This window comes from Remersonia thermophila, chromosome 5 (assembly GCF_042764415.1).
Source record: "Remersonia thermophila strain ATCC 22073 chromosome 5, whole genome shotgun sequence".
Taxonomy (NCBI): domain Eukaryota; kingdom Fungi; phylum Ascomycota; class Sordariomycetes; order Sordariales; family Chaetomiaceae; genus Remersonia; species Remersonia thermophila.
In genome coordinates, this window is record NC_092221.1 from 1,265,366 (window position 1) to 1,292,730 (window position 27,365).

At 61.0% G+C, this 27,365-nt stretch overlaps 8 protein-coding genes across 8 annotated transcripts; 1 reads left to right on the forward strand and 7 right to left on the reverse strand.

The window, feature by feature from the left end:
• Positions 1–1,485: 1,485 nt before the first annotated feature.
• VTJ83DRAFT_5555 (uncharacterized protein) lies at positions 1,486–2,428 on the reverse strand (the record flags this gene model as incomplete). Its single annotated transcript, XM_071012168.1, has 2 exons — positions 1,486–1,775; positions 1,978–2,428. The coding sequence occupies 2 exons, from the start codon at positions 2,426–2,428 to the stop codon at positions 1,486–1,488; spliced, it is 741 nt and encodes a 246-aa protein (XP_070864930.1).
• Positions 2,429–2,713: 285 nt separating this feature from the next.
• Positions 2,714–3,844, reverse strand: VTJ83DRAFT_5556 (uncharacterized protein; the record flags this gene model as incomplete). The annotated part of the gene is made up of 1 exon (XM_071012169.1): positions 2,714–3,844. One exon carries the CDS (start codon positions 3,842–3,844, stop codon positions 2,714–2,716), a length of 1,131 nt encoding a protein of 376 aa, XP_070864931.1.
• A 668-nt stretch (positions 3,845–4,512) lies between these two features.
• VTJ83DRAFT_5557 (uncharacterized protein) lies at positions 4,513–6,024 on the forward strand (the record flags this gene model as incomplete). The annotated part of the gene is made up of 2 exons (XM_071012170.1): positions 4,513–4,595; positions 4,671–6,024. The coding sequence occupies 2 exons, from the start codon at positions 4,513–4,515 to the stop codon at positions 6,022–6,024; spliced, it is 1,437 nt and encodes a 478-aa protein (XP_070864932.1).
• A 433-nt stretch (positions 6,025–6,457) lies between these two features.
• On the reverse strand, positions 6,458–8,193 carry VTJ83DRAFT_5558 (uncharacterized protein; the record flags this gene model as incomplete). Its single annotated transcript, XM_071012171.1, has 3 exons — positions 6,458–7,225; positions 7,328–7,789; positions 7,909–8,193. The coding sequence occupies 3 exons, from the start codon at positions 8,191–8,193 to the stop codon at positions 6,458–6,460; spliced, it is 1,515 nt and encodes a 504-aa protein (XP_070864933.1).
• A 2,401-nt stretch (positions 8,194–10,594) lies between these two features.
• VTJ83DRAFT_5559 (uncharacterized protein) lies at positions 10,595–11,486 on the reverse strand (the record flags this gene model as incomplete). The annotated part of the gene is made up of 4 exons (XM_071012172.1): positions 10,595–10,659; positions 10,800–10,913; positions 11,031–11,121; positions 11,403–11,486. The coding sequence occupies 4 exons, from the start codon at positions 11,484–11,486 to the stop codon at positions 10,595–10,597; spliced, it is 354 nt and encodes a 117-aa protein (XP_070864934.1).
• Positions 11,487–12,542: 1,056 nt separating this feature from the next.
• Positions 12,543–13,780, reverse strand: VTJ83DRAFT_5560 (uncharacterized protein; the record flags this gene model as incomplete). The annotated part of the gene is made up of 3 exons (XM_071012174.1): positions 12,543–13,082; positions 13,230–13,401; positions 13,770–13,780. The coding sequence occupies 3 exons, from the start codon at positions 13,778–13,780 to the stop codon at positions 12,543–12,545; spliced, it is 723 nt and encodes a 240-aa protein (XP_070864935.1).
• Positions 13,781–21,224: 7,444 nt separating this feature from the next.
• Positions 21,225–24,150, reverse strand: VTJ83DRAFT_5561 (uncharacterized protein; the record flags this gene model as incomplete). The annotated part of the gene is made up of 2 exons (XM_071012175.1): positions 21,225–22,383; positions 22,475–24,150. 2 exons carry the CDS (start codon positions 24,148–24,150, stop codon positions 21,225–21,227), a joined length of 2,835 nt encoding a protein of 944 aa, XP_070864936.1.
• A 1,041-nt stretch (positions 24,151–25,191) lies between these two features.
• Positions 25,192–26,450, reverse strand: VTJ83DRAFT_5562 (uncharacterized protein; the record flags this gene model as incomplete). Its single annotated transcript, XM_071012176.1, has 2 exons — positions 25,192–25,977; positions 26,133–26,450. 2 exons carry the CDS (start codon positions 26,448–26,450, stop codon positions 25,192–25,194), a joined length of 1,104 nt encoding a protein of 367 aa, XP_070864937.1.
• Positions 26,451–27,365: the final 915 nt, after the last annotated feature.

Here is a 27,365-nt window from a genome sequence, read left to right on the forward strand (position 1 = left end):
AACGAACAAAGGCTGCCGCCATCAGCTCCTGCAAGAGACCCGCCGCCATTGTCTGCGTTGCTGCGCCCAAACGCCCTTGGCGATGGGGCACGACAGGGAAGGCATCGGATTCCCATATCCAATGGTACGCCGCCAATGACTTGCCGGCCGCAGCCATCCCCCCGCCCCTCTTTCAGGAATACTTTAACGTAATGGTTCCCCCTCCTTCCGAGTCAGGGTGCGCTGGCCAGCGTCGGAATCAGAAGCCAGGGGTAAGGGGGGGGAACAGTGGAAACCATTCTACATAGATCGTCATCCCGGTCTGCCTATTTCACCCGCTGGCCTGATGATTGCCATGCCCGTGTCGCATGGAGGCATTGAGAGTATGATGGCCTGGTGCATCGCCTAGCGTAGCATGTTGTGTTGTCCAGAGCCAAGAGGCGGGTGGGGCCGCTGGGCCGCGGGGCTGTGGCCGAGAGTGGGGTCCTACACGATAACGGCACCAACCTGCAACAAGAAGCTGTAACGACTTTGCCCATCCACAGATAAACACCAACGGCATGGGAATTGATGAATGGACGGCATTCCACTGGTCCGTGAAGCTAGGCGCTCCGGGTTTTTATCGTTGCGCCTTCGCTACCGCCCGTCTCACCGGCAGCGTTGTAGCCGTGCCAAGTCCGGGCCGTCTCGTCTCGTCTGTCTCGTCTGGGGATCGCCCGAAGCCGCTGCTGCGACCATCCGCCTAGGTCATGCCGGGGCGGGCGGGCGGGATATTTGACCGCTGGTTGTGCCATTTTCCCCATGGAAGATTTACGCATTGATACGAAAGACACATCGTGATGACGGCATCATACCTACATCGGGTACCTAGGTAGCCAAGGCAGCAGAGCAAACGGCGCGTGGGGGGAGGGCAGGGGACGATCGCCGCATAGGGACACCAATCGAACAAGACATACATGTGTCTCTCCATGAGATGCATGACATACGTTATCGACATTGCGTCTGAGATCTCTGGATCTTTGGCAGAACAGGAACCTGGGCACATGATTGAAGGTGACGTGGCTTTTGGGTACATACTGCGTACACACACACACACACACACACACACAATCATGCTCCTCCCGCTCAAACATACGAGACCTCCTTAGGTTGTACCACGGTTACACAGAAATCAGGGCGAGGCCCGGGCTGTCCCACTTCGGGTATCTGCACCGTCCGATCCGGCGATCTCCCGCGAGCATGGCATCGTATCTCTGCCGAAACTGCATGTTTTGAGGGCTCAGCAACGCCGCGATTCAGGGTATCCTAAGTATGGCAGCGAACCGACAAACGAAGAAAATCGATCTCGTGGTTTTTTCTGTTGGCGTAAGCGTATATCGCGTTACGATGGCACCTCAGAGATAAGAGAATGGTCTATATCCCCTTCATGTACAGGCAAATCAGACTCGCCCGCCGCGGCGTTTTTTTACAGCCTTTCCTCTCACGCCCAACCTCACTTTCCTCATCTCATCGCTGCCCCTCCTCCTCCTCCTCTTCCTCTTGCGACGGTGGATACCACACCATACACGTCTCCCTGTAAACTACCATGTCGTTGGCGGTCCCTCGCCGCGGTATCCGCATCTCGAACCCGCCAAGCGTACGGAAGCCGAGCCGCTCGTACAACTTCACGGCGACCTCGGTGCTCTCGAGATACACCGGCACGCCCTCGGCGGCAGCCATGTCGAGCACGCGGCGAGTGAGCAGCGAACCGGCGCCGCGGCCTTGGTACAGAGGGTCGGTGCAGACGAAAGTTAGGCCTTCACGAGGGGGTTTTATTAGAAGAGAGGCAAGGTGGAAGAATGTGGCAGGGACGGATGGGAAGAAGAAAAGAAGAGTGAAGCGGGAGCGAGGAGAAAAAGAAGAAGAAGAAGAAGAAAGAAAGAAAGAAAGAAAGAAAGAAAGAAAGAAAGAAAGAAAGAAAGAAAGAAAGAAAGAAAGAAAGAAAGAAAGAAAACCTACTGTAGCATTCCCTCCCACCAAAATACCGCTCCCTCGCTTCCTTCGCTCGCGACGCGTACCCGGCCAAAAACTCGCTCCGGCACCCCGCCAGGCTTTGCAGCTCGTCATCCTCCTCGAGCTTCTCCCGGTGTCCTGCGTCGGAGGGAGCAGAGGAGGGCGATTCCCACCTGGCAAACGCCACGATCGCGCCGTCCGATCCTCCTCCCCCCTGGCCGCCTGCCTCTCGAGCCACCAGGATCCCGCCATCCGGGGCCTCGCGTCGAAGCAACGTGGCCGTGTCAGCCTCTAGGAGCCGTTCCAGGCCCGCCAGGCTCTCTGGGGTGGGGAACTGGGCGTGTAGCAGGGGGTTGGAGTCCATGGCGGCCAGGTGGATCGCGGCGATGCGGGCCGCGTCGGCGGGCTGGGGCCGGGCGATGACGAGCGACGGCGGGGAGGACGAGCCTGGGGCCATTGCTGAGTACAGCACGCTGCGGCTGCTGCTCTTGCTGCTGTTGTTGCTGCTGCTACTGCTGCTGAGGTTACCTTGGTGCGGAGCCCGCGCTGCTTCCCACGTGCTGCGGTTGTGATGCCGAACGGGGGCTAATAAAAAAATGCCCTGGAGCCTTCGGGTGCGGGTTGGGCAGGCGACGGATGCTGCAACCGATCATGTGACAGTTTTGATTCGCATGTGCTTGTGTGGAACGTCACCCCTGCTCGTCAAGCCGAGAATGACTGGCCAAAATAACGGTCGCCGCCCTCAGGCCGCGCTCATCTGGGTGTCATCTTCCGGAGGCATGTCCCAGCGCGGTCGGGTTGCCTGTCTGCCGTTGCCCTTGTCCCTGGTGGGGGCTGGCCCTACAAAGTTGAGCACCCAATCTCGAACGCGCCTCGTCTTGTCGAGCTGCGCATGCGTAGGACCTGATGCCGCCAGGTCCGACGTGCTGTAGTAGCCGCCGCGGTCGTTCGCGTCCAACCTCATGCGGTGGAGCAGATAGACCTGGGTCAGACCTCCCCGCTGGCTGGCCCCATATACCTTGTTTTGGAAGGCACTCAGGCCGACATTCTGCAGGTAGACGATGTCCTGCGGGCGCAGTCCGGCGAGAGGGCTCTTGTCAACGTTGGCGTGAGGAAGCCAGTAGGTGATCGAGAAGCCGGCCTTTGTCTCGTCGCCGACCAGCAGCTCAACCACGTACTTGGTAGCACCCCAGCGGGTCGTGACGGCGCGGGGCTGTGCGATGGAGATGATGCCTACGACCAGGCTACATGTCGGGGTCGTTGGGTGCGCCTTGGTGAGGTACGATGCCGAGGGGAGGTCTTTGAGGTCTCGGATGGCCTCGGCGCCTCGGAACTGCACTGGCTCCTTGGGGGATGCCGGCTGGCCTTCGTGTCCAGTGCTGATCACGGATGTGATGCCGTCGCTGAGGAACGACGTGAAAGCGGATCGATCGGTCAGCTGCGAGAGGAGCTGGGCTCGCGTCAACCCCTCGTGGACGCCAATGGAGTGCTCGTAGAACTGCGACAGAACGGGGCCGGTCTCCGCATCCTCGCCATCGTTCTCGGAGGCGAAGGACAAGGACGCGGTGGTGAGAAACTCGGAGCGGCTGCTGGGCTGTTGCGTAGGCTCGCGCGGTGCACGGAAGATCTTGAGCTCCGGGGATTGTGAAAATGCGAGCGCTGTTGGTGCGCTGGAGCGCTCGGGAGGAACCACCCGCCACAGGACGAGGTCTGGGATGGATGACGGAGCAGCGGGTGGACCAAGGCTTGAGATCGCATCTCGGCCAGCTAACCGCGCGATGGGATCCTGGAACTCGGAGAGCAGCTCGACCTTGCTCCAGTCAATCTCTTTGTTTTCAGGAGCACCCGTAAAGAGGATGACTTTTGTGGTCATTGTTGGAGCCTCACGGGCTGTTGAGGCAAGGAGCGAGCCTCGGGCGTTGAGAGGGTTGGATCCAAGTCCCAGGCTTCAACAAAGGCAACGTTTCCAAGCCGCCTGTTGTACGGAGTAGTTATGGCCGGACGTGAATGTGAACGATGGGGCCCACCCATCTTCTTCAGTCCTACTATAAGTAGGTCGGGTGGTACGTACCTCTGGTAGGTACTGGACCTATCAGGTAGCTACGTGAGTTACAAACGGGACCTTCGTACGGGGGCGGGGACCGACGGGGACAGGGGTGGACCCACACCAACGGACAGACCCGCCGGCACAGAAACCTAGTTATCCGCCAGGGCGGTTCACCGGTTTGTTGACACGGCATTTTCTTCCGGGCAAGGAGAGACACGTGCATCAGGCGGCCGCTTTCTGTCCAATTGTGTATTGTCCTTTTCGCGGGTCCAGGAGCAGGCGAGTCTGGCGTGTCGACAACAGGACGGACATATCGTTTCAGCGAGCCACGTCGTCCACTCAGCCTGGAGAAGCAAAGGTCAACGACTCCAGGCTCGGATACATTTAAATCTTCAGAACCACCCCCCCCCCCCCCCCCAGGTGGTGGTGACCTTTGACGATCCAGCGTCTGTCCCAACTCCCAAACTCCCAAACAGCACCGCCTGGAAGCCACCATGAAAGCCACAAGCTCCCCATACCCCTGGGATAGCGTCCCGGCCCAGGACACCATGTTCGTCCTGGTGACGGGCGGCAACAGGTAGCCCCCCGGACCTTTCTCTCTCTCCCAGCGGACCATGGCGCGATGGAATCTCACCAGGCTGTCTGTCGGCAGTGGCATCGGCTTCGGCATTTGCGAACGCTTGATCGACGAGTACCTCACGACACGCTCCCTCACGTCGCACCTCGTCCTCATCCCCACCACCCGCAGCGTCAAGAAGTCGCGCGAGACGGTCGACGCCCTCCGCAAGCACACCCTACATTTCGCATCCACGTCGCCCGCCCTCCGCAACCGCGCCGGCCTTGCCTACGACCCTCGCGACACCACCCGCCGCGTCCACATCCTCAGCGTCCAGCTCGACCTCTGCAACCTGCTCTCCATCCGCGCCGCCGCCCGCCAGCTCGTCTCGGGCACCCTCCCCGGCCACGGCAAGAGCACCGACGGCGACGACGACCATTTCATCCCCCTCGACGAGGTGCGCCTGCCGCGCCTCGACGCCGTCATCTTCAACGCCGGCATCGGCGGCTGGTACGGCCTGAACTGGCCCAAGGTCTTCCACAACATCTTCACCGCGGGGCTCATCAACGCCACGACCTGGCCGACGTTCAAGGGCGGCCTGACGGGCCAGCTGGTGGACCCGATCCACGGCTCCAAGGCCGAGGCCGGGACGCCGCGCATCGGCGAGGTGTTTTGCGCCAACGTGTTCGGCCACTACCTGTTCGCGCGGCGGCTCGTGCCGCTCCTGTCGCGCTCCGCGTCCGACCCCGTCCCGCCGGGCCGCATCATCTGGGAGTCGAGCGTCGAGGGCTCGTGGGAGAACCTGTCGCTCGACGACCTCGAGGCCCTCAAGACGGAGGCCGCCTACGAATCGACCAAGCGCCTGACCGACGTGCTGGCGCTGTCCTCGACCCTCCCCTCCACGAGGCCCTACGTCCAGCGCTACCTGGATGCGCCGGCGACCGATGACGCCGCCGCCCCGCCAAAGATCTACCTCGTCCACCCGGGCGTCGTCCAAACCACGCTCTTCCCGCTCAACGCCTTCATGTTCTTTTGGTACAACGTGGTCCTCCACCTCGTCCGCTGGCTCGGCTCGCCCTGGCATCCCATCACCGCCTACAAGGGGGCGTGCGCGCCCGTGTGGATGGCGCTGCAGCAGCAGGAATGGCTGGATTCCGTGCAGGCCGAACGCATCAAGTGGGGATCCAGCACCGACGTTTGGGGCGAGTGCCGCGTGAAAAAGACCGAGGTGGACGGGTGGGGGTGGGAAGGCAAGGTGGAGGAGCTGAAGGGGAGCGCGGGCGAGGCAAGGCAGAAGCGGTCCGGAAGGAGGCCCGGCGCGGTGGACGTGACAGAGCAGAAGCTGGTCGAGTTTGAGGAGCTGGGAGCCGAGTGTTGGCGGAGGATGGAGGAGCTGAGGGACATGTGGGAGGCGAGGGCCGACGCCGTCGAGCAGGCGCAATCGTCGTGACGAGGAGGCGGAGAGGTTGAAGGATACTCATCAATCGAGTCCTGGTTACGGAAAAGGCCCCGTCCGATGCATAGCTGGTAGCAGCAGCAGTATTACTTAGTGTTAATCGTAATGCTTTCTCTCTCTCTTTCTCTCTCTCGATGGTGGTGGTGGGTGGTTGCGCGAGACCCTGAACATGCATAGAAGATGCCTAACCTGCTTCATTATCCGAGTATGTAATTATGTACCCTTTCATGGCTCCTCGCATCCCACTGCCCGTTGCCTTGGTTCATTACTGCCAAAAAATTTCCGGATGCGGGACGTAGTACAAAGATCCTATCCAAGAGAAGCAACCATCCGACAACGCCAGCATTCAAAATATCATGGGTGCCATCACCCGTCATGAGCACCCCTGCCGAATATCATCCCATCCCACAACCAACCCAACCCCCAATTACTTTCCCTCCTCCACGCTGCTGCTGCTCCCGCTCGCCCCATCCGATCTCACTCTCCTCAACAACAGCTTATCCTCGCGGCCAAACAGCCCCAAGCACAGCGGCGGCACGGCGGCCACCAGCGCCAGCACGGCGTGAAACACGTTGGCATCGTGCATGTTGCCGGGCGGATCTCCCTCCTCGCCGGCCTTGAGCGCGCCGGCGACGATGATGAACACGCCGCCCAGCAGCTGGCCGCCGCTCCACGCCAGCGTCGACGTGACGGCCGGGCTGACGGGATGGGTCAGCTCCACCAGGTACTCCACGGCGACGGGCACGAGCGAGAAGGACGCGGCGCCGAGGACGGCCATGACGGCGTACGGCCCGGCCAGCGACCGGGTGCCGGGCATCCAGACGAACGCGAGGTAGCTGGCGGCGATGAGCGGGACCGCGATCCGGACGGCGGCGAGGAAGGACTTGGTGCGGTCGATGACGGGGCTGGAGACGGCCGCCGCGACGAGGCCGACGGCGATGAGCAGCGCGCCGGCGATGCCGGCCTCCTCGTCGTTGAAGCCGTAGGGCAGGAGGATCTGGTTGATGAGCGACGAGACCGAGTTGAAGAGGCCGACGTAGACGGCGAAGGGGAGGACGAGGAGCCAGAACTCGAGCTGGCCTGCCAGGGCCGCGGCGCTGGCGCGCAGCGAGAGCTTGGGGGTTTCGGAGGACGGGGCCGCGGGGGTGGGAGGCTTGGCGGGGATGAAGAAGGCGGAGATGGCGCAAACCGAGGACTAGAGATGAAGGGAAGGGGGGGGGTGGTTAGTGAGCGAGCGGGAGAGCGAGCGAGCGCGCCTCGGGGACGCGAGGGGAGCACGCGAAGCGAATCGACGTACGATGATGGACATGTACAGGACCATGCGCGGGACGTCGCTGGGTTGGTCGACCCAAAAGGGGACGATGAGCTGGCCCAGGGCGCCGCCCAGCGGGTTGGCCAGGCTGCTCAGGGCGGTGGCAGCGACGCGGCCGCGGTGGGTGAACCACAGATCCGAGTAGCGGGCCGGAGCAGGGAGCACTAGGGCCTGGGCGAAACCCGTCAGGATCTGGCCAAACATGACGAGGCCAAAGATGCCGCCCGAGGTTGCGTGGGCGCCGGCGTAGCGGATCCAGTTGCCCACCAGCACGAGCGCGGCCGACGTGGCGATGGACGGCTTCGGGCCCAGGTGCAGCAGGTAGATGACGGCCGGGGTCGCGAACGTGAAGGCGAACATGAAGGACGTGGACAGCCAGTTGACGACGGTCTCGGTGGTGTTGAAGTACTGCGCCGCATGGCTGGCGACGGGGGCAAAGGTGAGCCACTGCCGGGCGCCGCGTTAGCAAACGTTTGCAACACAGTGAGCTGCATGAGGAACGCTCCTCTTTCTCCTCCTCCTCCTCCTCTTCCTCCACCACCACCAGTTTCCCAGCTTGCACTTACGTCCCAGCTAACAATGATGTTCAGCAGCGTCAGCTGTAACAAGCCGAACCAACGGCGCTTGTAGACGCGGTACTCGGTTTCGCATGCCGCCGGCAGCGCCGCCGGCTCCGCGGCCGCGGGTCCTGTTCCGCGCGCCGTCGCCGCATCCATCTCAACCTCGACGTTGTTGACCGTCTCGGCGACGACGCCGTCGTCGCTGTAGCTGCCCTCTCTTGCCTTCTCCTTGTCCAACCCTGCGCCCCCTTGTTCCTCGAGCGGCTGCCACTGGCGCGAGCTGCCTGCCATCGCGTCGGTTCCGCTGCGACCGTGTCGAATCGCGACCGTCTCACTCGGTTGGGGTCGTTGCGTCCTCGTCGTCTAACTACCAGCCCGCCTGGTCGGCACGAAGGGCAGTTGACGATCTTGCGATGTAATACGCTTGAGCCACAATGAGCTCACGCCAGGCTTGGGAGCATGGATCCACGGGCGACTGTTTCAGACTGGCGATGCGGCTGACAGCGTGGCTGCTCCGACGCCGATGCGCCACCGTCTGCCCTGGGTCGATCTCTGACTGGCTGTCCGTCCTGACGGGACAGAAACCGCAGCGCCTGGGGCGACACGGGTCGACGATGCGCAGGTAGTAGTATAGTTGGTTCGCACGTCGGAGACCGGATTGATCTTCCTCCGGGCTGGTGACCGGCAAACACAACACACACGAGGAGGAGTCGATGGAAGACTCTCAGGAACGAAATGCGACACAAGCACCAAGGGGCGGGCAGCGTCCAGGCTTTTGAGAAGAGCGACAGGCGCTCAGATTGTCCAACTACTACGACTACTACTACAGTACCTACGGTGTCCCAATGCAGACATGGAGGGCGGGATCACGGTCCATGTCCTTTTCCTTCCTCGTCAGCCCGGCCGACGCTAAAATCCAACCATTCCGCGGGCTTTCTTGCAACCCCAACTCAGTTCCCCGTGAACTCCCAGCCCGTTCCGCACTTGTGCCGGCCCCCTCCCCTCGCAGGTTTTTGTTTTGGAGGGAAGTCCGCCGCGTTCTCGCAGCCAACCCTCGCACCCTCGCGATACCTCCTCCTCTATCATCTCTGCCGTCCTTCGCCCTAATAAGCCGACAGCACAGGCGTCACCTCGTCGACGCACGGATGCTTGCAATCTCGATCCCACCCACCCTCAGGCTTGGCGGGCCTGACCTTCGCGCGAGGCGATGTCGCGCTCCCCGCACCTGAACGGAACCCTGGAAAGCCACACCATGATTGGGCACCCGCAAGGGCAAAGAGGCGCTACCCCAAGGGGCATGCTGGGATTGCCGAATGCCATGCGATTCCCGTCGGGTTCTTCCTCAAGATCCAGATCGCGGCACAATCGCCATTCAGAGATTGGAGAGGGCTGCCCGTCCCGCCACCGGGCGCCTGCATGGGTTTGGAGCGGACCGGAGACAGAGGCGTCCTGGAGGAAGATGCCCTGTCCACCCACCACACCACCCAGCTGGACGCACATCCCGCGGGGCGTCCGGATCTGGAACAGAAACGGTTCCATGATTGGCATTGTTTCCCATGCATAGAACTACTGTGTACGTACGTGACCAGCGTCCCCTACCTACCTACCTACCACCCACCCATACAGAGCCGAGTAGGCGTCCTCTGGCATGTTCCGGAACATGGACGGAGGTGAGAGATGCTTTCCCATCGCCATCGGCGTTTGCATCATCATTGGAGGAACCATCTGCATGGCTTGGAGTTCTCTTCTTTTTTTTTTTTTTTTTTACATCCTCCTAGAAATCAGAGGGGAAAAAGAGAGCAGAAAAAAAAGAAAAAGAGAGGAGAGAAAAGGAAAGGAAAGGAAAGGAAAGGAAAAAAAGAAAGAGAAACAGGAAAAGAAAGCGAGGGGGAATGAAAGAAGAGAGGGAAAGAGAGAGAGAGAGAGAGAGAGAGTAAAGCGTCATCTCAAAGGGTGGGATGACAACCTGCATGCCTTAGGTACACAGTACGACGACAACGTCAATCGCCCGGTATGGCCGCCCACAGACGTCCAAGGCCGCCGGCTAGGTGGGATGACCAAGTCACCAATCGCGCGCCGTCACATCCGCCGCCTGTCTCGTGCTGCAGCAGAATCAAGGCTGCAGCAGGAATCAAGGCCATGGAAATACATGGGAGGGGGGCCCGCAGGTAGAACATGGCTGACTGAAATGGCGGCCTCTTCGGGAGAGGAGCGGGGACCAGAGTTTGATTGGTGGTGTTCGTCCTTCGCCGCATCTTGAGAGAAAAGGCCATGCATGCCCTGGGTGGTGGGATGGTGGGATGGTGGGATGGGAGCTTGCTTGTTTTTTTTTTTCTTCTGATACACAACAGCAACGACAACAGCAAATGCCCGGGCCGAAGAGAGAGAGGGGTTAGCCCCCGCCCATCCTCTCCTCCCCCAACAAGCCCAGGCGGATCAATTATACAGGTGAACGATGTTTGCCTTCCCCTGCAAGCCCGTCCGTCTTGTCCATCTCGGTCCGAGAACCCCGGCTCCCGTCTATGAAACATCCCCCACCCCCTTGTTTTGTACTCCTCTCTATAGAAGCCATGGTATGTCAAAACGCCAGAATCTTGTGCTGAGGGACGTGCTGCCTGTCCGCACGAGCCGATCGGCAGAGAACCGGGGGGGTCCGTCACGGGACGAAGACGGCCGTTCCTGGTTTCGTCGTTTATTTGAGGGCGGCCCACAGCTTGGGAGCGGCGCACTGAGTCGCGCAGTGGACGAGATGGAAGACTGATGACACGCGGGTTGGGTTAGGTATCGGTCTCCAAGCGATCATCATGGGCGGGGAGGGGGGGTAGCGGGGGAAAAAGGGAAAGGGAAAAGGGAAAAGAAAAGAAGGGGGGGGGGGGGGGGGGATTCGGGACACGTACACTCCTCAACGCAGTCCTCCTTGGTGCCGCCGTTCGCCTCGGCGTTGGTGACACGCTCGACGCACTCATCGTAGTGGTGCTTGGCCGGCGCGCACTCCTTGGAGTTCTTGCACTCTGCATGTGGAAAGCAAAAAAGACGCAAGTCAGCCGTCGATGCTCCGGAGACTTAACATATCGGGGACGACGACGGGCGCGGCGACGTCGCCGGTCCGGATATCGGCAGCAACCCACCTTCCTCGAACGTCTCCTTGGGGTCGACAGGCTCCTCCTCCTCCTCCTCCTCCTCCTCCTCCTCGGGCTCCTCGGCCTTGGTCTCCTCGGGCTGCGAGTAGGATGGTCAGCACGCCGGTTCTTCAATCCCAATCTGCCTCAGACACCCCGGGGACAAAATCAACGAGGCCCGCGAAAGGCCACGTCCAACACCGTTGGGGCTGCGGGGATCGGCTGTCCCTCTCCACCCTTTTCCAAATCCCGCTCCGAACCCCTCCATCTCGACGAGCTCCCAGCCCGCTGCAACCCCGCCGTCCCTAGCCAGCCCCCAAGCCGTGCATTGGACCTAAATCAAGCGATGCAAACCCCGGGGAAAAGAAAAAAGCGACCTACCGCCTGGGCAGGAGCCTCGGCGTCGGCCGTGGACCACGGGGCAGCAGCCTCGACGAGCTCGGTGATGGCGTCCCAGATACCCATTGTGGATGTGGTGGCGGTGGTGGTTGCAGGCGTTTGTCACGGGCCTATCGGGAAGCGGGATGGTGGGGAAGAAAAGCCGGAGGCAGGCGGGCGCCTAGGTCGGTCGGTAGGTCGGAAGATCGATTGCGATCGACGTCGGTGCAATGGCTGAGAGCGGTGCCTCTCTCTCTCTCTCGTCTCGCTATGGCTCGGGATGGGGATGGCACGACGTTGGAGCTTCGCAGGTCCAGAGCAAAAATCGGGTCAGCAGCCGAAAATCGCCCGGGGCTTCCAATTGTCGGCCTCCCATTGGCTGGAGGGAACGAGTTCCGGGAGGTTCCGCGATCACGTGGTTGGAGCGAGGGCTTTTTGGGGCAGCAAGCAAAGCGGCAGTGCTTTGGAGCTCTGGGAGCTGGATGCTGGAAGGTTTGGACTCAACAAAGCCGCCCAAGGTGGATGAAGGGCGCAGCCGAGCACTTCTACAAAACTGCCAACGACCCTAGAGCTCAGAGGACGACAATACGCACATCGTGGGTGAGGATCAACATGGCTTTTTTTTTTTTTTTTTTTTTTTTTTTTTGATGCAGCCACGGATCATCCGGCGATGATGGATCGCTCTCTGCTTGAGCCGGGTTGAGCTCCTCGCAGCTGGCGTTCGGGCCGATAAGCCGGCAGCCTGAGCCGATGGGCCATCTCGATGTCTCAGACTGTCCGGACAAGGTAGGAAGAGCGCGATTCCCCTGCCGAGCTGAATCCGACTCCAAGTTGCCCAGTCGATCGGGGCCGGGAGCAAGATAGGAGAGCACCGACCAGATAACGCCAATCCGGCGGAGAATGCGGCATATGCATTTGCTCATCAATTTGTCATGCAAGGAGCCCGATGGCGACACAAAAGCATGGGGATCGGGTACAGGAGGATGGTATCAACTGAATTTGTCCTCACGTGCAGCAAACCCAAAGGGAGCGAGGGAAACAAAGAACCAAGGCAAGAGAAGAGACGAGCAGGGGAAAAAAAATAAAAAAAATACGGCATGAAAAGCAGTTCCAAGCCCTGCAAAGCTCCCATCCTCCCATCTCTCACTGCCTCTCCGCCTCCTCTCTCATACGCTCCTCCAGCCGCATTGTCACGGCCTGGGACTGCGCCTGCTCGTAGTCCGGCGGCGGCTCGTTCGGGGCAGGCGGTGGCGGTGGCGGTTGCTGCTGTTGTTGTTCTTGTTGTTCTTGTTCTTGTTGTTGTTGTTGTTGCCGCTGCTGCTGCTGCTGCTGCGCACCGAGGCCGGCGCCGGCCGCCGGGGGCCCTGCCGGACCGGGTTCGTACGGTGGTGGGGGTTCGAAGTTCTGAGCCGGCACTAGGCCGAGCTCCTGGGCATGGTGGAGACGTTCCTTGAGCCACTCAAACTTTGTTTGGAAATCACTGTGGCCGCCGTCTCGGAAAGTGAACTTCACCTCGACCTGGGGGATGTGGGCGGGGATGCCACCGCCGGGAACCGGCCGCACGGTGCCGCCCCAGCTCCAGGGTCCGATCCACGACGAGTGGACGTGGGTGTCGGTGAAGTTCAGCACGGGCGTAAAGAAGGACTTGAAGTCCTCGCTCGGCCTAGCTGGGAGGTAGATGACCTGTCTCGCCGGGTTAGTTGCCGGGCTAGCAGAGTACCAGGGGGGGGGGGGGCCGCTGGCATCGGACGAGCCAAGAAACCTCTGGGGCCCTTCTGGAAACAGCCGCTGGGCAAGCGAGAAAAGATGCGAGAAGGGCGGTGAACCTACGCGCTGGTTGGTGATGTAGGCGATGCCATTGTCGCATTTCAGCGAGAAAGGATTGGCGGTATTGAGCTCGCGGGGGGTCGAGATGTCGATGCTGACGCGGGGCCGGGACGTGTGCAAGATCTTCTCGCCGGGGATGGGCACGATCTCGCCGTCCCGGGTCAGCATGACCCAGCTGTCGGCCTCGTCAGCCTGCGAGTTGCGAAAGAGTATCCATGTGTGCTGCTCGGCCAGGAATTGGTCGGTCATGATCTGGCTCGAGGCGGACGAAGACGGGGTGGGGCCGGTAAGCTTGTGGAAGGATGCGCCAGGCAGGGGAGGGGGGCGAATTGCGGCTGCGGCTGGCAACAACAAGAAGGCCCGGGAGCGACGTCATGAGGCGAGGACGGGCTCTTCTTGCTGTACGTCCGAGGCACGGCGGAGAGCAGGCACGCACGCAAAACAGAGCGCAAACGAGGCCGGAGGAGGAAGAGGGGAGACGAGGGACAAGAAGTAGAAGAGGGAGGGAAAGGAGGCGTGGGGAGGGCAAAACCGCATACTCACTTTATTGACATGTTGGAGGAGGCGGGAAGGCTAGCTGGCCGCAGGACGGCCCGCCGCGACCGCGGAGGTGTCGTCTGGGTGTCCCACAAGAGCCTGGTTTCGATGGGGTCTCGATTCGTCAGGTTCGGCACTCGCTAGCCCAGACCATCCAAGGCGCAGGGTTCAGACAGTAGCGGCACCCAAGAAAGGGGGGGAGGGGGGGGAGGGGACCTAGGGAGGGGAGAGGGCCGCGAGCTGGGGGAGCAAGAGCTGGGGGAGGTAAACCAGGTAAGGTGGTCGGTACCTACCTACCTACCACCAGTTCGTCCCGCGAGCCGGTGCCGGCTGCAGCAAGGCGGACGCGGCCGAGATCTGGTAACGCAGCCCGAGCTTAGGAAGAGAGATGTGGCCGCCGCAACCAGGGTGGGCCGGATTTGCTGGAGGTGCTGGCAGCCTGTGGTACCCGCTTTCTGGCCTTCCCCTCTTGGAGAAGCCACATACGCGGCCCGGATGGTTTCCCAGGAAAAAGAAAAAAGGGGAGATGGAAAACGCCCCTTGGACCCAAGGACGGGGATGGGCGGGATGCTCGCGGCGCGGCGGGACTTGACGTGCGCCCCGCTGACCCAGTCCAGCTTCTCGAGTCCGCTCTGCCGGGCCTTGGGTGGGTGTGTGCTGTACCGGACCTAGCCTTTCTGGGAAGCCTGACGCCCCTCGGCCAGGCGTGTGTGTGTGTGTGTGTGTGTGTGTGTGTGTGCGTCGGGCCGGGTAAGTGAACGTGAGCGTTGAAGGCCAACGTTGACGGCGATGGGAACAGCAGCGCAGAGGACGCCACCCAGGACGACGACGACGACGACGGTTCGCGGGTGGTTGCGGATGGGGCCCTGCTGACCCGCGGTGACGTCTCCTTCTTCTGCGTTGGGTTGACCTGAGCAGGGTGCTTCTCGAGACCCAGTCCTTGTCGACGGGAAGATCGACAGCACAAAGGGCTCCCCCAGTCCGCCGGCGGTCGTTTCTGGTGGCTTTCCTGGGCCCCGCGCTGCCTGGGACGGATAAGCGTGATGAGTGGACGACCCGAGGAGCGGGCGGAGATGGAGCGGTTGCAATTGTGGACCTCCCGGGTTCCCAAGCCAGATGTCCCACGGGGTGGGGGCGGAACCGCCCACGCCTTGGCCCCCCGGAGCCTCACAGTGTCGAGCACTGAGCGGGTGCTGTCAGGGCCACGTGGGAATCTGGAAGGCTTTCATGCATGGAGGTGCGAATTGACGGTTCCGTCTGGGACCGGTTGGCTCGGTGACGCAGGCCTCGTCGACGAGGAAAAAAATTCATACGAGAGAGCGGGAGCCGAACGCTGCAACGGGGGACCGTCAAGGGTTGTAACGTTATCCCGTAGGCGAAGCCGAAGCTCAATTGCAACCTGGAAGGTTGGCTCACGGATCCGCACTGTAATGGACCCGTGGCCAGCGTTGCTGCCATCGGATGTCGGGCCACGAAACGCTCCCCCTTCTGCACGCCCACCCACCCGCTCGGGTACCGTTGGATAGTTACCGTCCTCCGGTACCGTTACACAGTAGATACCGTCAGGGACCTTCTCTGGAGAGAATCAAGGCAACCGCGTCCACCAGGCAGGCCGTTCCAAGTTGGACGCAGATCCACGTCGTCCCAGCGACCAATGGGCACGGCCATGTACACGTACACCTGACACCTGGGCTTGCAGGTTGGACTGTCATTCAGTTACCCTACACACAATCTCGTCCACAACATGAACGTGATCTCCTGCCTTCAAGCTCTTCGCCGCCCCCCGAGCTCGATCTCACATATGGGCTTGGTACCATCGCCACGCCACTTCACCTCCCACACCAACATGACGCCCCGCTCCGCTGCAGTGTTGACGAACCCATGCTCAACTTTCCCATCGCCAATGGCCCCGAAATCCGAGAGTTGCGTCGATTGGAACACACCCCTCCCCCCCCTGTCTCGTGCGGACCTGCTCGATTCCACCGGGAATCTCAACCCCCCACGTCCCAAGACCTGGTTAGAATTCCCAGAAGCAACTTTCCTCCTCGAGCGGCAGCTGGAGCGTCCTTCAGGCCAGCCAGCCAGCACGCCGAATTCCCTCGTCCCAAGCAGCACCCCGACGCCGGCAGCAGTGCAGCGAAGCCGGCGAGACTGGTCGGAGCTCGGCCGCTCCTAGGTCCTGGGTCTCACCTCGCTCTTCCGCTCGGTCGCTTCTCGAACGTTGGTTGCTACGATCAAATAGTTACCGTTAGGCAGTTCTTGTACATACATATGCTGGCCAACCAGGTTACCATTGGGCAGGAAAGGCAACATCAGCGTGGGTTCAAAGGAAAACACAACACCCCCCCTCCCCCCCCCCCTGCCGCGGAACAGAAATTGCTCCATACCAGTTCGACTTGGTCAAATTAGTTACCAATTTCGCGGGCACGAGCTGATGAGAGCCACGACCCAGCATGACGGAAATCCACTCACAGCGCGTGACCTCGCTGGTGGTGCCAGCGTCCCGGGTGGAATTCCGCCGCACGATCCATGGCGGCCGCCTTAGCATGGCCAGCATCCGTACCTATGGAGTGTCAGGGGAGGGGGGGAGGGAAGGATTGCTCCGGAACGGCGTTGCGGAGGTGAAATCGAGCGTGCTCCCAGGGCTAGTCCTGGGGTTGGGAGGGCTTCTGATTAGGTGCCGTGGAGCTCGCCCCCAGCATCGCGCAGCCCCCCTCGCCATGTGACAGCATCGGCTTTGCCGCCTATGAGTGGACGCAGAATCACGCCGAGCCCTTCTCCTGCAGGATGCCTGTCGAAGTTCGGGCTCCTAAGGGTTCACCGCCCGTCTCCTGCACACCGAGCGAGCACAGAGCGCGATCGGCATCGGTCGATGAAAAAAGAGGCATCGGGAGGACTGGGAAGGGTTGCCTGCCCCATCGGTCCCTGGAGTCGTTGAATCATGAAGTCTTCGCTCGTCAGCATGGCCCGGCTTTTCACCGCCCAAGCAGTCTCTCAGCCAGCCGCCCCTGCTGAGAATCCCGAGTCCAGCAGGGTGTTGGTTCGGGCCCTGCAACGGAACATGGCCGACCAGCAGGGCATCGGCGGACGAGACACCGTCGCGGACGGCAGATACCCTGACCCTTCTTCCTCCACCCGTGGCTTAAGGTTGACGCATCTGCCCTCGCCAACGCCACGCCCGATTACCCGCCGCTAGGTTGTTGATTGGCGAGGATGCTGGCTCACGTTCACCCTCTCACAGTAGCCCGGGCTTGCTCCTGGCACGGAGGGCACCCGGCAGCATAAAATGCACAACGGTGACCGCTCCAGCTCGGAACGGACCCGCAGCATTGTTTGGACGGCATGATCCAGTCGGCCTTCCAGAACCGGAACCCCCCTCCCTGGCGGATTCGCTAGCTTTTGTTGTGGTCCGTTCCAATTCCGGTCTTCGTCTCCGGCTCGGGTCAAGATTAGGCGTCTTCATGCTTCTTCGCGGGAGCGTACCCTGGCGGAAGGACTTGCCTGGTCAACAGAATCACATACGATTCGCCTCGGCGTGAGCGTCAACCACTTCCAGGCCGTCTACCCTTGGGTACGTACTATATGTATGGCTACGCAACGGCCTCCTGGCGTCGAACAAACGGCACTGTGGCGACCGTGGTCGGGCAGTGGCCGCGACCACGTGACCCTTGAGGCTTCCACGCAACGTAAAAGGCTTCATTCAGAGTACCCCGCTGGTCGTCGTCTCTCCAGCATGCAGGGGATGCGAGGATGGATCCGCCAGGGGTTTCATTATCCGGTTGGGCAGCAAAATCCCCTTCCAGGGTGTGGAGGAGGAGCGTCTCATCCTTGGTCGTCTTGAGCGTCGCACGTTCAGAGCCTTCCTCACGCGACGCCGTTGTGTCCATGAGCACGCAGGGTCGATCGCCATGGCGTGGGTTGTGTCGTTGCGTTGCTCGAATCACCCAGGTCACAGAGCGTTACACGTTGGCCGTGACGGAGGGATTGTCCTCAATCCCTCCACCCCCTGGACGGACAGACTCGACAGCACTTCCCCTCCACGTCAATGTTGTGAATTGTTTTCAAAGCCGTGGCTATATCTCATCAACCTATCCGTCCCTTGGGTTTGTTTGGCAACGGGTGCTGCGCTGTGCCGCTTCGCCCAGAGCTCGACACAGCTCGGTCAACCGAAAGCCCCCAAGGGCTATTATTACATGCTCACGATAGTTACTCTCTTCTCCACCCACGGCCTCTTCCGCTGTTGGCTCGCTGTCTGTTCCCGTTCCAAGGCATCTACTGCTAGCATACACAGCATCTTCCTTGCTCGTGCTTGGATCGTTCCTGATTTCTAGCCAGCCGGACCTTTCGGGAGGGACCCGGAGGAAGTGTCTTTCTTGGGGCTGAAAGCATGGCCGCGCAACAAGCCCTCGTTCCATCTTCTCGCCCTTTCCACCCTGCGCCAGCCAGTCACCGATTTGCAGTTGAGCATCAGGGGACCCCTCCTCCAGTTTGGAAATACATCCGGCCATCCATCACGTAAAATCACACGGCCAGGCCTTATGACCCATTCGTCCTTCTTCGAAATACGTCACAGTTCCGCAAGGCATTGCCTTGATATGGACGTCTCGAGGATGCTTCGTTGGCGCGAGACAACTCGCACTGCGGTCCTTGCAGTCGAGGCAGCCAGGACTGGAGGCCACGGACCTACGGAGTACATCCATACGGAGGATACGGAAGGGGGGGGGGGGCTGTGTTATGTATGGTACCTGGGGAGCCGTGCTTGTACATGCCATACACCGTACAGTGCATAACGTCACAGCTTCCGTTACGGCCGCATCCGCGCAAGAGAAACGGTGTTTGTAGGTAGGTCGGTATGGAGAGCCAACCCCGGGCGAGGCCGGCCACGAGGTCTTTACCGGTTCTGATTCCCCAGCACAGCCAGCCAATTCCTGTCCCTGTCCTCTCGGGGGGCGGCGGGGACGCTTCTCTCGCATTCCGCCGCCCCAAATGGCCGCCCCGGAATCACGGCCGCCCTCCTATCCCCTTCGTCACGCTGGGTATCGGGATAGCGCAACCATTCGGACGGAAGCCCGGGGAGGGGGGGGATGCCAGGCAGCCTATCATAACGCGGGCGCCGGGTTGTTTGAAGGGCGATGCCTACGTAGACATACCGCATGTCCACAGTACGCACGCAAAGGCTGCGTGCGTGTGGACGCTGGCGATTGTTGACCGAAGGACGGTGTGCCAACTGTCGCCGCGCCCGTTGCTTTTTCAGTTGCTCTTGCAGACTGCCAATCCGCGCGGACACCCCGGCGATCTGCTCGCCACTTGGTCCGCACCAAGCCCGTCTGTTTGGGGCGTTCAGAAAAGGCAACAAGACCTTCGCCTTTCACATATGGCTAGGCCAAGGGCTGGCCATCGACACATCACAAGGCGCAAGAGCGGGGAGGGGAGAGGGGGGGGGTAGAACTCGCATGCTGCTTGCAAGATCCTTGGGAGCGTCGCAGGAAAAGTTGGAGGCCCATCTACTGAGTACACAGTAGTAGTATCTGTCCAGCCAAACTCTCCCTTGGCGTGCAAAAGATGGATGAGGAGCGTTGGATGAAGGCATGCGCTGCTCTGTGGCAAGCAAGCAAGCAAGCTTGCCTCGATCCCTGTGCCAGCCACCACCGCCACCCGGCGAACCGGACAGGCCCTCTTTCCAGGGGGCTTGACCGGCCTTGGAGACGGGCTCTGCAGCGTCTTTCACGTTTGCCGCGATCCATCCCAGATCCGGCATCAGGCGCGGTGGCGCAGGTGGCACACAGAGCATCGCATGTTGGATCCCTCCGCCCTCATTTCCAACCTCGATCGGAACTCCGAGAGGAAGACAGAAAGACACAAGCGACATCAGGGAAGGTTGTTTCCATTCATGTATACACATACAGTCGTAGCCTCTCGTCATTACCATCCCCTCGACCTGAACGTTTCCTCCACCACCCCCGAGACACCCGACACACCCACCCTTCCTCCCTCCTCATGATCATGAGAATAGAAGAAAAGAAGCATGCAACGCCTCTTCTTGGGCTTCCTCCGCATCTGTCTCTCACCCTCCCTTGTCCCTCAGCCTCCCCAATGACGAACAGGCCCGGTGACACCATGAGCTACCCACTTGGCCTTCTGTCACATCCCACACCGTCCCCAGGGCGAAAAAGAACGAAGAGGTCACGGAGAATGAGACAGTGCGATGTGACCAATTGAAAAGAGCGGAACCCAGAAAACTAAATCCTTATGCCGTGAACCCCTTGCTCGGATGCAAACCCTGCCAATGCCTTCGCCCCCCATCCATCCATCACTTCCCTTCAACCGACATAACCCCCAGTTCCGTGCTAGCAAGCTGCCCCAAGGAGCACAGAGAAGCCGCCTATTGTTGAGGCTTCCTCTCCCACCGGCCCCCGGTCCAACAAAAAAAAAAAAGAAAAAAAAAAAAGAACGAAAAGAAAAACCGGCTGCTGGCCACAGCCAAGTTGACGTGTTGATGACGGGGTTGTCTCCAGGGTGGCGGAGCTATAGCTGCCACTCCCCCTCTTCCTCCTAGTGCTTTCTTTCCATGTGTTTGTTCCACCAGTGATGCCGCTCGTTAAAGCCACACCCCGTTGGGCACCGGAGAAATGAAACCAGAGACGAAAAGAGAAACAGAGAGAGAGAGAGAGAGCGAGAGACATGAAAAGGAAGAGAAAAAAAAAAAAACACAGAGAGGGGAAACAGGCCCCTGGTTGCAAAACAAACCCCTACTACATAGCCGTCGACGCCTCCAACACCAACGCCGACCGAGCTCAATCACAACTCCGCAAACCACAAGCTGCCGATACCGTCGTTCTGCCGCCGCCGCCGCCGCCGCCGCCCATCTTCGATGATGCCAAAGGCACGTAACCACACGCCATTCGCCCGTACGCCCCGTCGTTGTTGTTGTCGTCGTCGTCGTCCGTCGTTGTCGTTGAAAGTAAGCCGAGGAAAGCCGCTAAGAGAAAAGAACAGAAAAACAAAAGGGTAAGAGAAAGAGAGAGGAGGAAAGGCGATGCCGACGATCATCGGACCAAGCAGGCATAAACAACAAACAATGCCATGCCATGCCATGCCATGCTGTACTAGTACAAAGTAGCGCGCCGGCTGTGGCGTTGTACATGCCTGGATGATGCTCTCGGTGGGTCGTTGCCTCGACATGGGGTCGCCAAGAATCGTTGACGGCGCAGTGTTTGGTAAAATGCCGCGTGTGCATCCGTGGGCTAGCGGGCCGAGGGCGGGAGAATGCCGATAGGGGAGGAAAAGGGAACCTCCAGCATCACCACCCCGCCAGCGGTCCCCAGAGATGCATCCCCCCCAAGGCCCGCTTCCGGCGACGACCCGACTCCGTGAATCGACCGCCCTCCCCAGCTTTGGCCTCCCCGGCTGGCGCCGCCCTGGCGCGCATCGCGAGCTTTCCCTCTTGGTGTCTCTCGTCGCTCAGCTCAACCAGGGCTCGCCCGCGCGGATGCTGACGCCGCCACCTCCAATCCCAGCGCCCACGCTCACCACACCGACGCCGACGCCACCACCGCCACCGCCTCCGCTGCCGCCGAGGAAGTCGAGCTTGGGGATCTCGATCCTCGGCGCCCCCGTTTCCTCGTCGTCCTTCCTCAGATTCTTCTTGCCGGGGCTTTTCTTGTGCTCCGCCGCTCGTTGCTTCTGCTCCGGCGGCGGCGGCCCGTACCGCACATCCCTCACGTCCCATCCGTCCTCGTGCGCGGCCGCCACCCACGTCCTCAGCCCGTCGTGCACGGCGCCGTAAAACTTTTCCTTGCACAGCCGCAAGCTGCCGCCAAGGCACCGCTCCCAGCCCGAGACGCGCAGCTGCTCGCGCAGGGCGTTGCGCTCCTCGGCCGAGGGCCCCGTGCAGGCGAGGATGGCATTGAGCAGGTCGAGGTGGCTGGCCAGGTAATTGGTGGCATCCCACTCGACGCCGCCCACATAGGGAGCGGCAGGGACGGGAGGCCGGGCTTGAGGGAAGTGGCGGGTCATGTAGGCGAGGTGCTCGGGGGAGATGGAAGGAGGCGAGGAGGAAGACGAGGCGGAGGTCGAGGGGGATCCGTCGGCGGTGGCGGCGGCGGCGGCAGCAGAGGAGGAGAAGGAGGATGTCGTGGTTGCCTGCCCGTTGGCGCCGTCGGCAGAGGGCGGCTTGGCGTCGTTGCTCCTGTCGTGCTCGGCAGGCAAGGCGACGATGTTCAGGCTGTGCAGGAAGATCCAAAACACCTCCTTGGTGACGTTGACCACCTCCTTGCACCAGACGCGGTAGGGCCGCTCGCGGCGCATCTCGAGGACGAACTCGACGGGCCGTTCCTGCTCGGGGGGCTCCGGGTCGCGGAGGAAGCCGAGGACGGCACGGGCGCGCGACACGCGCTCCGCGGGCCCGGCCGACTGGATGTAGGTGAGCAGGACCGATGTGATGATGCCGCGTGTCGTGAACTCGCTGGGGCCCTTTTTTTCCGGGTCGAAGATCATGTGCAGCAGCGCCGGGAACAGCGTGGCGTGGATCGAGTGCAGGTACTGCAGCGCCATGTCGGTCGTGCAGAGGGCCTTGAGGCAGAGGAGGTTCTCGTGAAGCAGCGCGTCTTCGTGCTCCTCTCTGCGCACCATGGTTAACCAATGTCACATGAAACTGCCACCCCCTCCCCGCCCATGGGGCGAGGATGCAACGTGTAGACACAGACACATACCTCCACTCAACCGCCATGATGCGGTGCAACAGCTCCACGATCTCCCTCATGCCGCCCAGGCGGATAAACTCGTCCGTCCAGGCGACGGTCTCGTTGCGCAGCAGCAGCCGCAGCTTGTGCAGCTTTCCGACCTCGACCAGCTCGGGCTTCTGCACCTTTTGCAGGTAGCCGACAAAGTCCCCGGGGAGCTGCTGGCCCTTGACCTTGGCCAGGAACGTGCTGCCGTAGCCGCCCGACGGGAAGGGCGACGACGGCGGCTCGCTGACGAGGCTCTCGCTCGATTTGGTGCGAAAGTGCCTCCCCAGGCTGCTGTCGCCCTTCTTCTTGGTCGGCGACGACGGGTTCGACTTGAACCCGCTGCCTCGCACAATGGTGAGGCTCAGGCCGCGGCTGTGCCTCTTCTTTTCCTTCTTCGTCGGGCTCGCTCCGCCGTCGTCTTGGTGGCCGTCCGCCTCGCCGTCCTGGAGCGGCAGCTGGCCGCCGTCGTCGTGGGACAGCGGGCGTTCCAGGGCGGCCTGCATCTCGGCCCAATCCTGCCGGATAAACTCCATCTTGATGGTGTCGTTGAGGTTGCGCATCTTGTAGCGCTGGTTCTCGGGTATGTTGCGCCGATCCAGCATGGCCTCGAGGTGCTTGTCGATCTCGGCCGGGTCGATAAAGGGCATCTCGGCGCCGTGCGCCGTGCCCGGCCGAGACGGCCTGCCGCCGCTCCTCGGGGCCGCCGCGGCTGGCATGTTGCCGGTTTTGCCCCACGTCCTTCTCTTGGAACGGGCGTCGGGCTCGCCCCCGCTGGCGGCCCGCACCGGGGCATCCGCAACGTCGTCGTCCTTCCGAGCCACGTACGGCTGGAACGACTTTGGGCGTGGCTTCTTGCTGCTCGCGGAAGAAGAAGAGCCGAAGCTCTCGGCGCGCGAGCCCAGCCGCGGCGATGGAGGTGCGTACACGGGGGAGGAGGTGAACTGGGCGAAGATGGGTGGCGGCGGCGCCAGGTCGAAGGGATGGTCGGGCGGCGAGCGATTCTCCTTGTCCTTGTCCCTGGCCTCGCCGTCGTCGCCCGTCTCTTGCTTGAGGTTTTTATGGGACCTGGGCCGGAGAAGCGCCGCCAGGTTGGTGGCCGACCGCGTCTTTTGGGGCTTGGTGGACGAGTTGGCGGCGTTCTCCCTCGTCCTGGGCGGTTTGCTCGAGTCTTTGTCCTTGCTACCGAACGCCCGGAGCGAAATGCTCGAGAAGCCCGTCTTCGAGGGCGAGGGAGGCGGCATGCAGTCGGCTCGATCGGGGCCGGCGCCCCGTCGCTCGGGGGAGCGTTCCTGGCGGTTCTGCTGCAGCTCGCCCAGGGCGTGGGCGTACCGCTGGGGCTCCATCGCCGCGGCCGCGGCCGCGTCGAAGCCGACGTGGAACACGGCGTTGTCTTTTGCGGGCGCAAGGCTCGGCTGGGAGATGTGGAAGGCGGGTGTCGACGCGATGGGCGCGATGAGCGACGCGGCGGGGAGGCCGGCGCCGTCCGAGTTGTTTCGCTTGTGGCCTCCTCCGATGAACGAACGCAGGACGGACGATTTGGATCGAGATCGCTGGTGGTGACGCGGTGTCGTGGAGTCGCCGAGCCCTTGCGACAACGGTGGGGTGGTGGATGGGAGCCCGGAACGGGCGGCTGCTCCGGAAGAGTAGGTATACGACATGGCAATCGCGTTGCCTTTGCTCGATGTGTGCTCGCTGCGGTCGATGATGAGACGGGATCGAGACGGTTGATGCTTGGTTTGTTGTTGACGTTTCGGAGCCGCCAGGCCCGAGGGAATTGCCCGTCGAGGAAAAAAAAAATAAAAACACTCAGCACGCCAGTCAACAATGCCAATATCGAGCCGGGAGAGAAGAAAAACAAGAGGAAGCAAAGTGAAGAAATTGACTCGAAAGCAGGTTTCGGGTGCTTGCGATGCGATGGGAAGAGGGGGGGGGAGGGGGGAAGGAAGAGGGTGGATTATGCCATTGCTGTGTCAAAACTCAAACGACAGTTCCAAGGGTTGACCTCTAGAAAAAAAAAGGTTGTCCACTGGAATCTGAGGTTGATGCTGGAACGGGTGCTCACAGGTTTGGGGTAGGGATGTTCCACGTCGGGATAAAGTTTGGGCAGATCGAGTGAGAGTTTGGGACCCTGGAACTTTGTTTACGAGGGGCGGGGTTGCTGGGCAACGGATCGGCTGCAGGGGATTGTGGCGCCAACGGCGAGAAAGGTGCCCCGCACTCGCTGCCCCACTTCCCCGCACGGCGGGAGCGGTCAGTGGTGGTTGGAGAAGGGCGATCGGCGCAACGGCTGCCAAGTTGTAATAATGCTGGTTGGCGCTCTACCTACGCAACAAGTAGAATGCGTACCTCAAGAAAACATTCCAGAATACCTGGTATCATGCACAGTACCTACATAATACCTTGCCCAAGGCAGCTTACCTGGCTAACCGAATGTCTACCTAGAGGTAGGTGTACCTTGCTTTAGCTTCTTTGCCACCACGTGTCTCTTGGTGTCGTTGTTTGTTCTTTTATTTTTTTTTCTTTTTAAGTGACGGATACAAAGATGATACGGGCACCAGACAAGAAGAAGAAGAATGATCACATGAAACAAAAAAAAAAAAGAAAACAGACTACAACCTCGTGAATATATATCTATATATATATATAGATATTTCAAAAAAAAAAAAAAAAAACCTCGAGCCAACACTACCTAGGTACCATCACCAGCTCAGCAACCCCTTCCCCCTGTCAAACCCTCCCCGGAGCTGCTTCTCCGGCTTGACCACCTTCCCCTGCATCACCGTGAACTTGACGATCCCTTCGCAATGCTCCGGCCGTACCCGCGCCAGCCAGATGCACTGCGAAGCGCCGACATCGCCATCGCCAACCCCCTTCTCCTCCTGTCCCCCGTTCTCGCCGCTCTTGTCTGCCCGGCCTTCTCCCTCGCCCTTCTGGGCCTCACCCTCCTGGCTCTCGGCCTTGGCCTCGGCCTTCGCCTTGGCTCTCGCGTCGTCGTCCTCCTCCTCCCAGTTGCCCCCGCGCCTGTACACCAGCACGTTGGCGCTATACCCGTGGCCCCCGAGGTGGCTCACAAAGTAGATGCCCACGCCGCCGGGCCTCTCGTCGTCCGGGTCCCGGTACAGGCCCCGCGGCTCGAGGTGCCTCCGAAACTCCTTTCGCAGCAGCGGCGCCGACTGGCCGCACCGGGCGTCGCGCGTCTTGTGGGCGCACAGGAGGATCACGGCGCGGTGGTGGCAGCGGCGCGTCGTCAGGACGTGGTCCGCGTGGGGCGCCGGGAGGGGCAGCGAGCGCGGCAGGGAGAAGGGCTCGAGCGGCGAGGCGGTGGTGGGCGCGCGCGAGACGACGGATTCGAGGAGGGTCGGCACGGCCGCCGGGGTGACGTTGTCGACCAGGACGAGGGCCGGGAGGAGCAGGACCGTGGTGGGCTCGGCGTAGCTCGAGGTGCCGTGCGGGGTGGGCATGTCCGAGGCCGACAGGCGGAGGGGCTGCGTGAAGGGTGGTGTGGTTCGGACCCCCGGTCAGTCTTCTTGTGCAAACGGGGTGAAGTCCAGATCTAGACCAAAGACTTGGCGAGCCAGGTACGACACCCGACGATATCTACACCGTAGGTACCGTAGGTAGGTGGCTCGACCATACGTACCCCATTGGTAGGCGGTTTCGCGCTCGCGATGGCCTGCATGACGCTGCCGTCCTCGTGCGCGACATCGTGGACCCAGTCCGTCTTGCCCGTGGCCACGAGCACGTGGGTGCTCCAGCCCTTGACGAGCCCGTACAGATCGTCCGACTCGTCGACGCGGAAGTTCTTGGGGTATTGGATCGTGCACGACCCGCAGTCGCGGTCGCAGTCGTCGCCGTCCACCGCCTTGTCCACCTTGGGGAACAAGTCGTACATGGCGGCCTTGTGGCCCGAGTCGCCCACGGTCAGCCCCTTGGCGCGGTCGACGAGCGCTTTGAGCATGGCTACGGGTATATATATATATATATATATATAAATATCTATCGCCTTGAAGAGCCCTGTTGGGAAATGAAATCGAGCCTGGTGAGCCTCCAAATCAGCCGGGTTTGCTGTAGGTCTGTTGTTGACTGCCTCAACGAAACGGGAAAGCCGGCGGGCGGTCTTGGTAGGTAGTACGCATCCCAAATCGAAGAGTTCGTTTCAGACATGGATCGGCGCATCGGCAACAACCTGGGCGCCGGCCTGTTTTTTTTTTTTTTTTTTTTTTTTTTTTTTTTTTTTTTTGTAACCCCTGGTCCGGGGTTTGGGTTCGGAGCTAAGAGGGGTAGGTACACACAGTACATAGGTACATGGACCCCGCTGACCCGCCGTAGAGGACCTACTATACAGAGCAGGATCCCGAGGCCGGCTTGGGCGGAAGCGGGCCCATCAAGATCCGTGCTGGCTGTGGAAGGATTCCCTCTTCAGACCGACAACGTGAGTCCACGTACTGTGCTACACAGTACGTAACCATACCCCTATCCGAGGCCTCATCCACAAGATACCAGAGGTCTAGTCCCTACTACTACTGTGTACGTCCATCAAGGACCTACACAGTAGACAAGGATCCGATGCTTTCCAAGACGAGTTATACCAAACGAATCAAAAAGCCTAGCAACGGACCTGGCCTCGTAACACCGAGTCGTTGACCCCGCAGGGCCGCGCAATCGCCAACGCCGACAACACCAGCCGGGACGTTGTTCAACCTGCGCGAAGATGGTGTGACCATGCGACCATGCCACGCACACTGCAAAGCAACCCAGGCTCTCCCCGACTTTGACGGCCAATCATCCGTTCTTGTTGGATGATAGAAGATGCGTAGTCTAGGACAAACAACGGTGAAGACCAGGAGACACACACACGCACATATATATACAC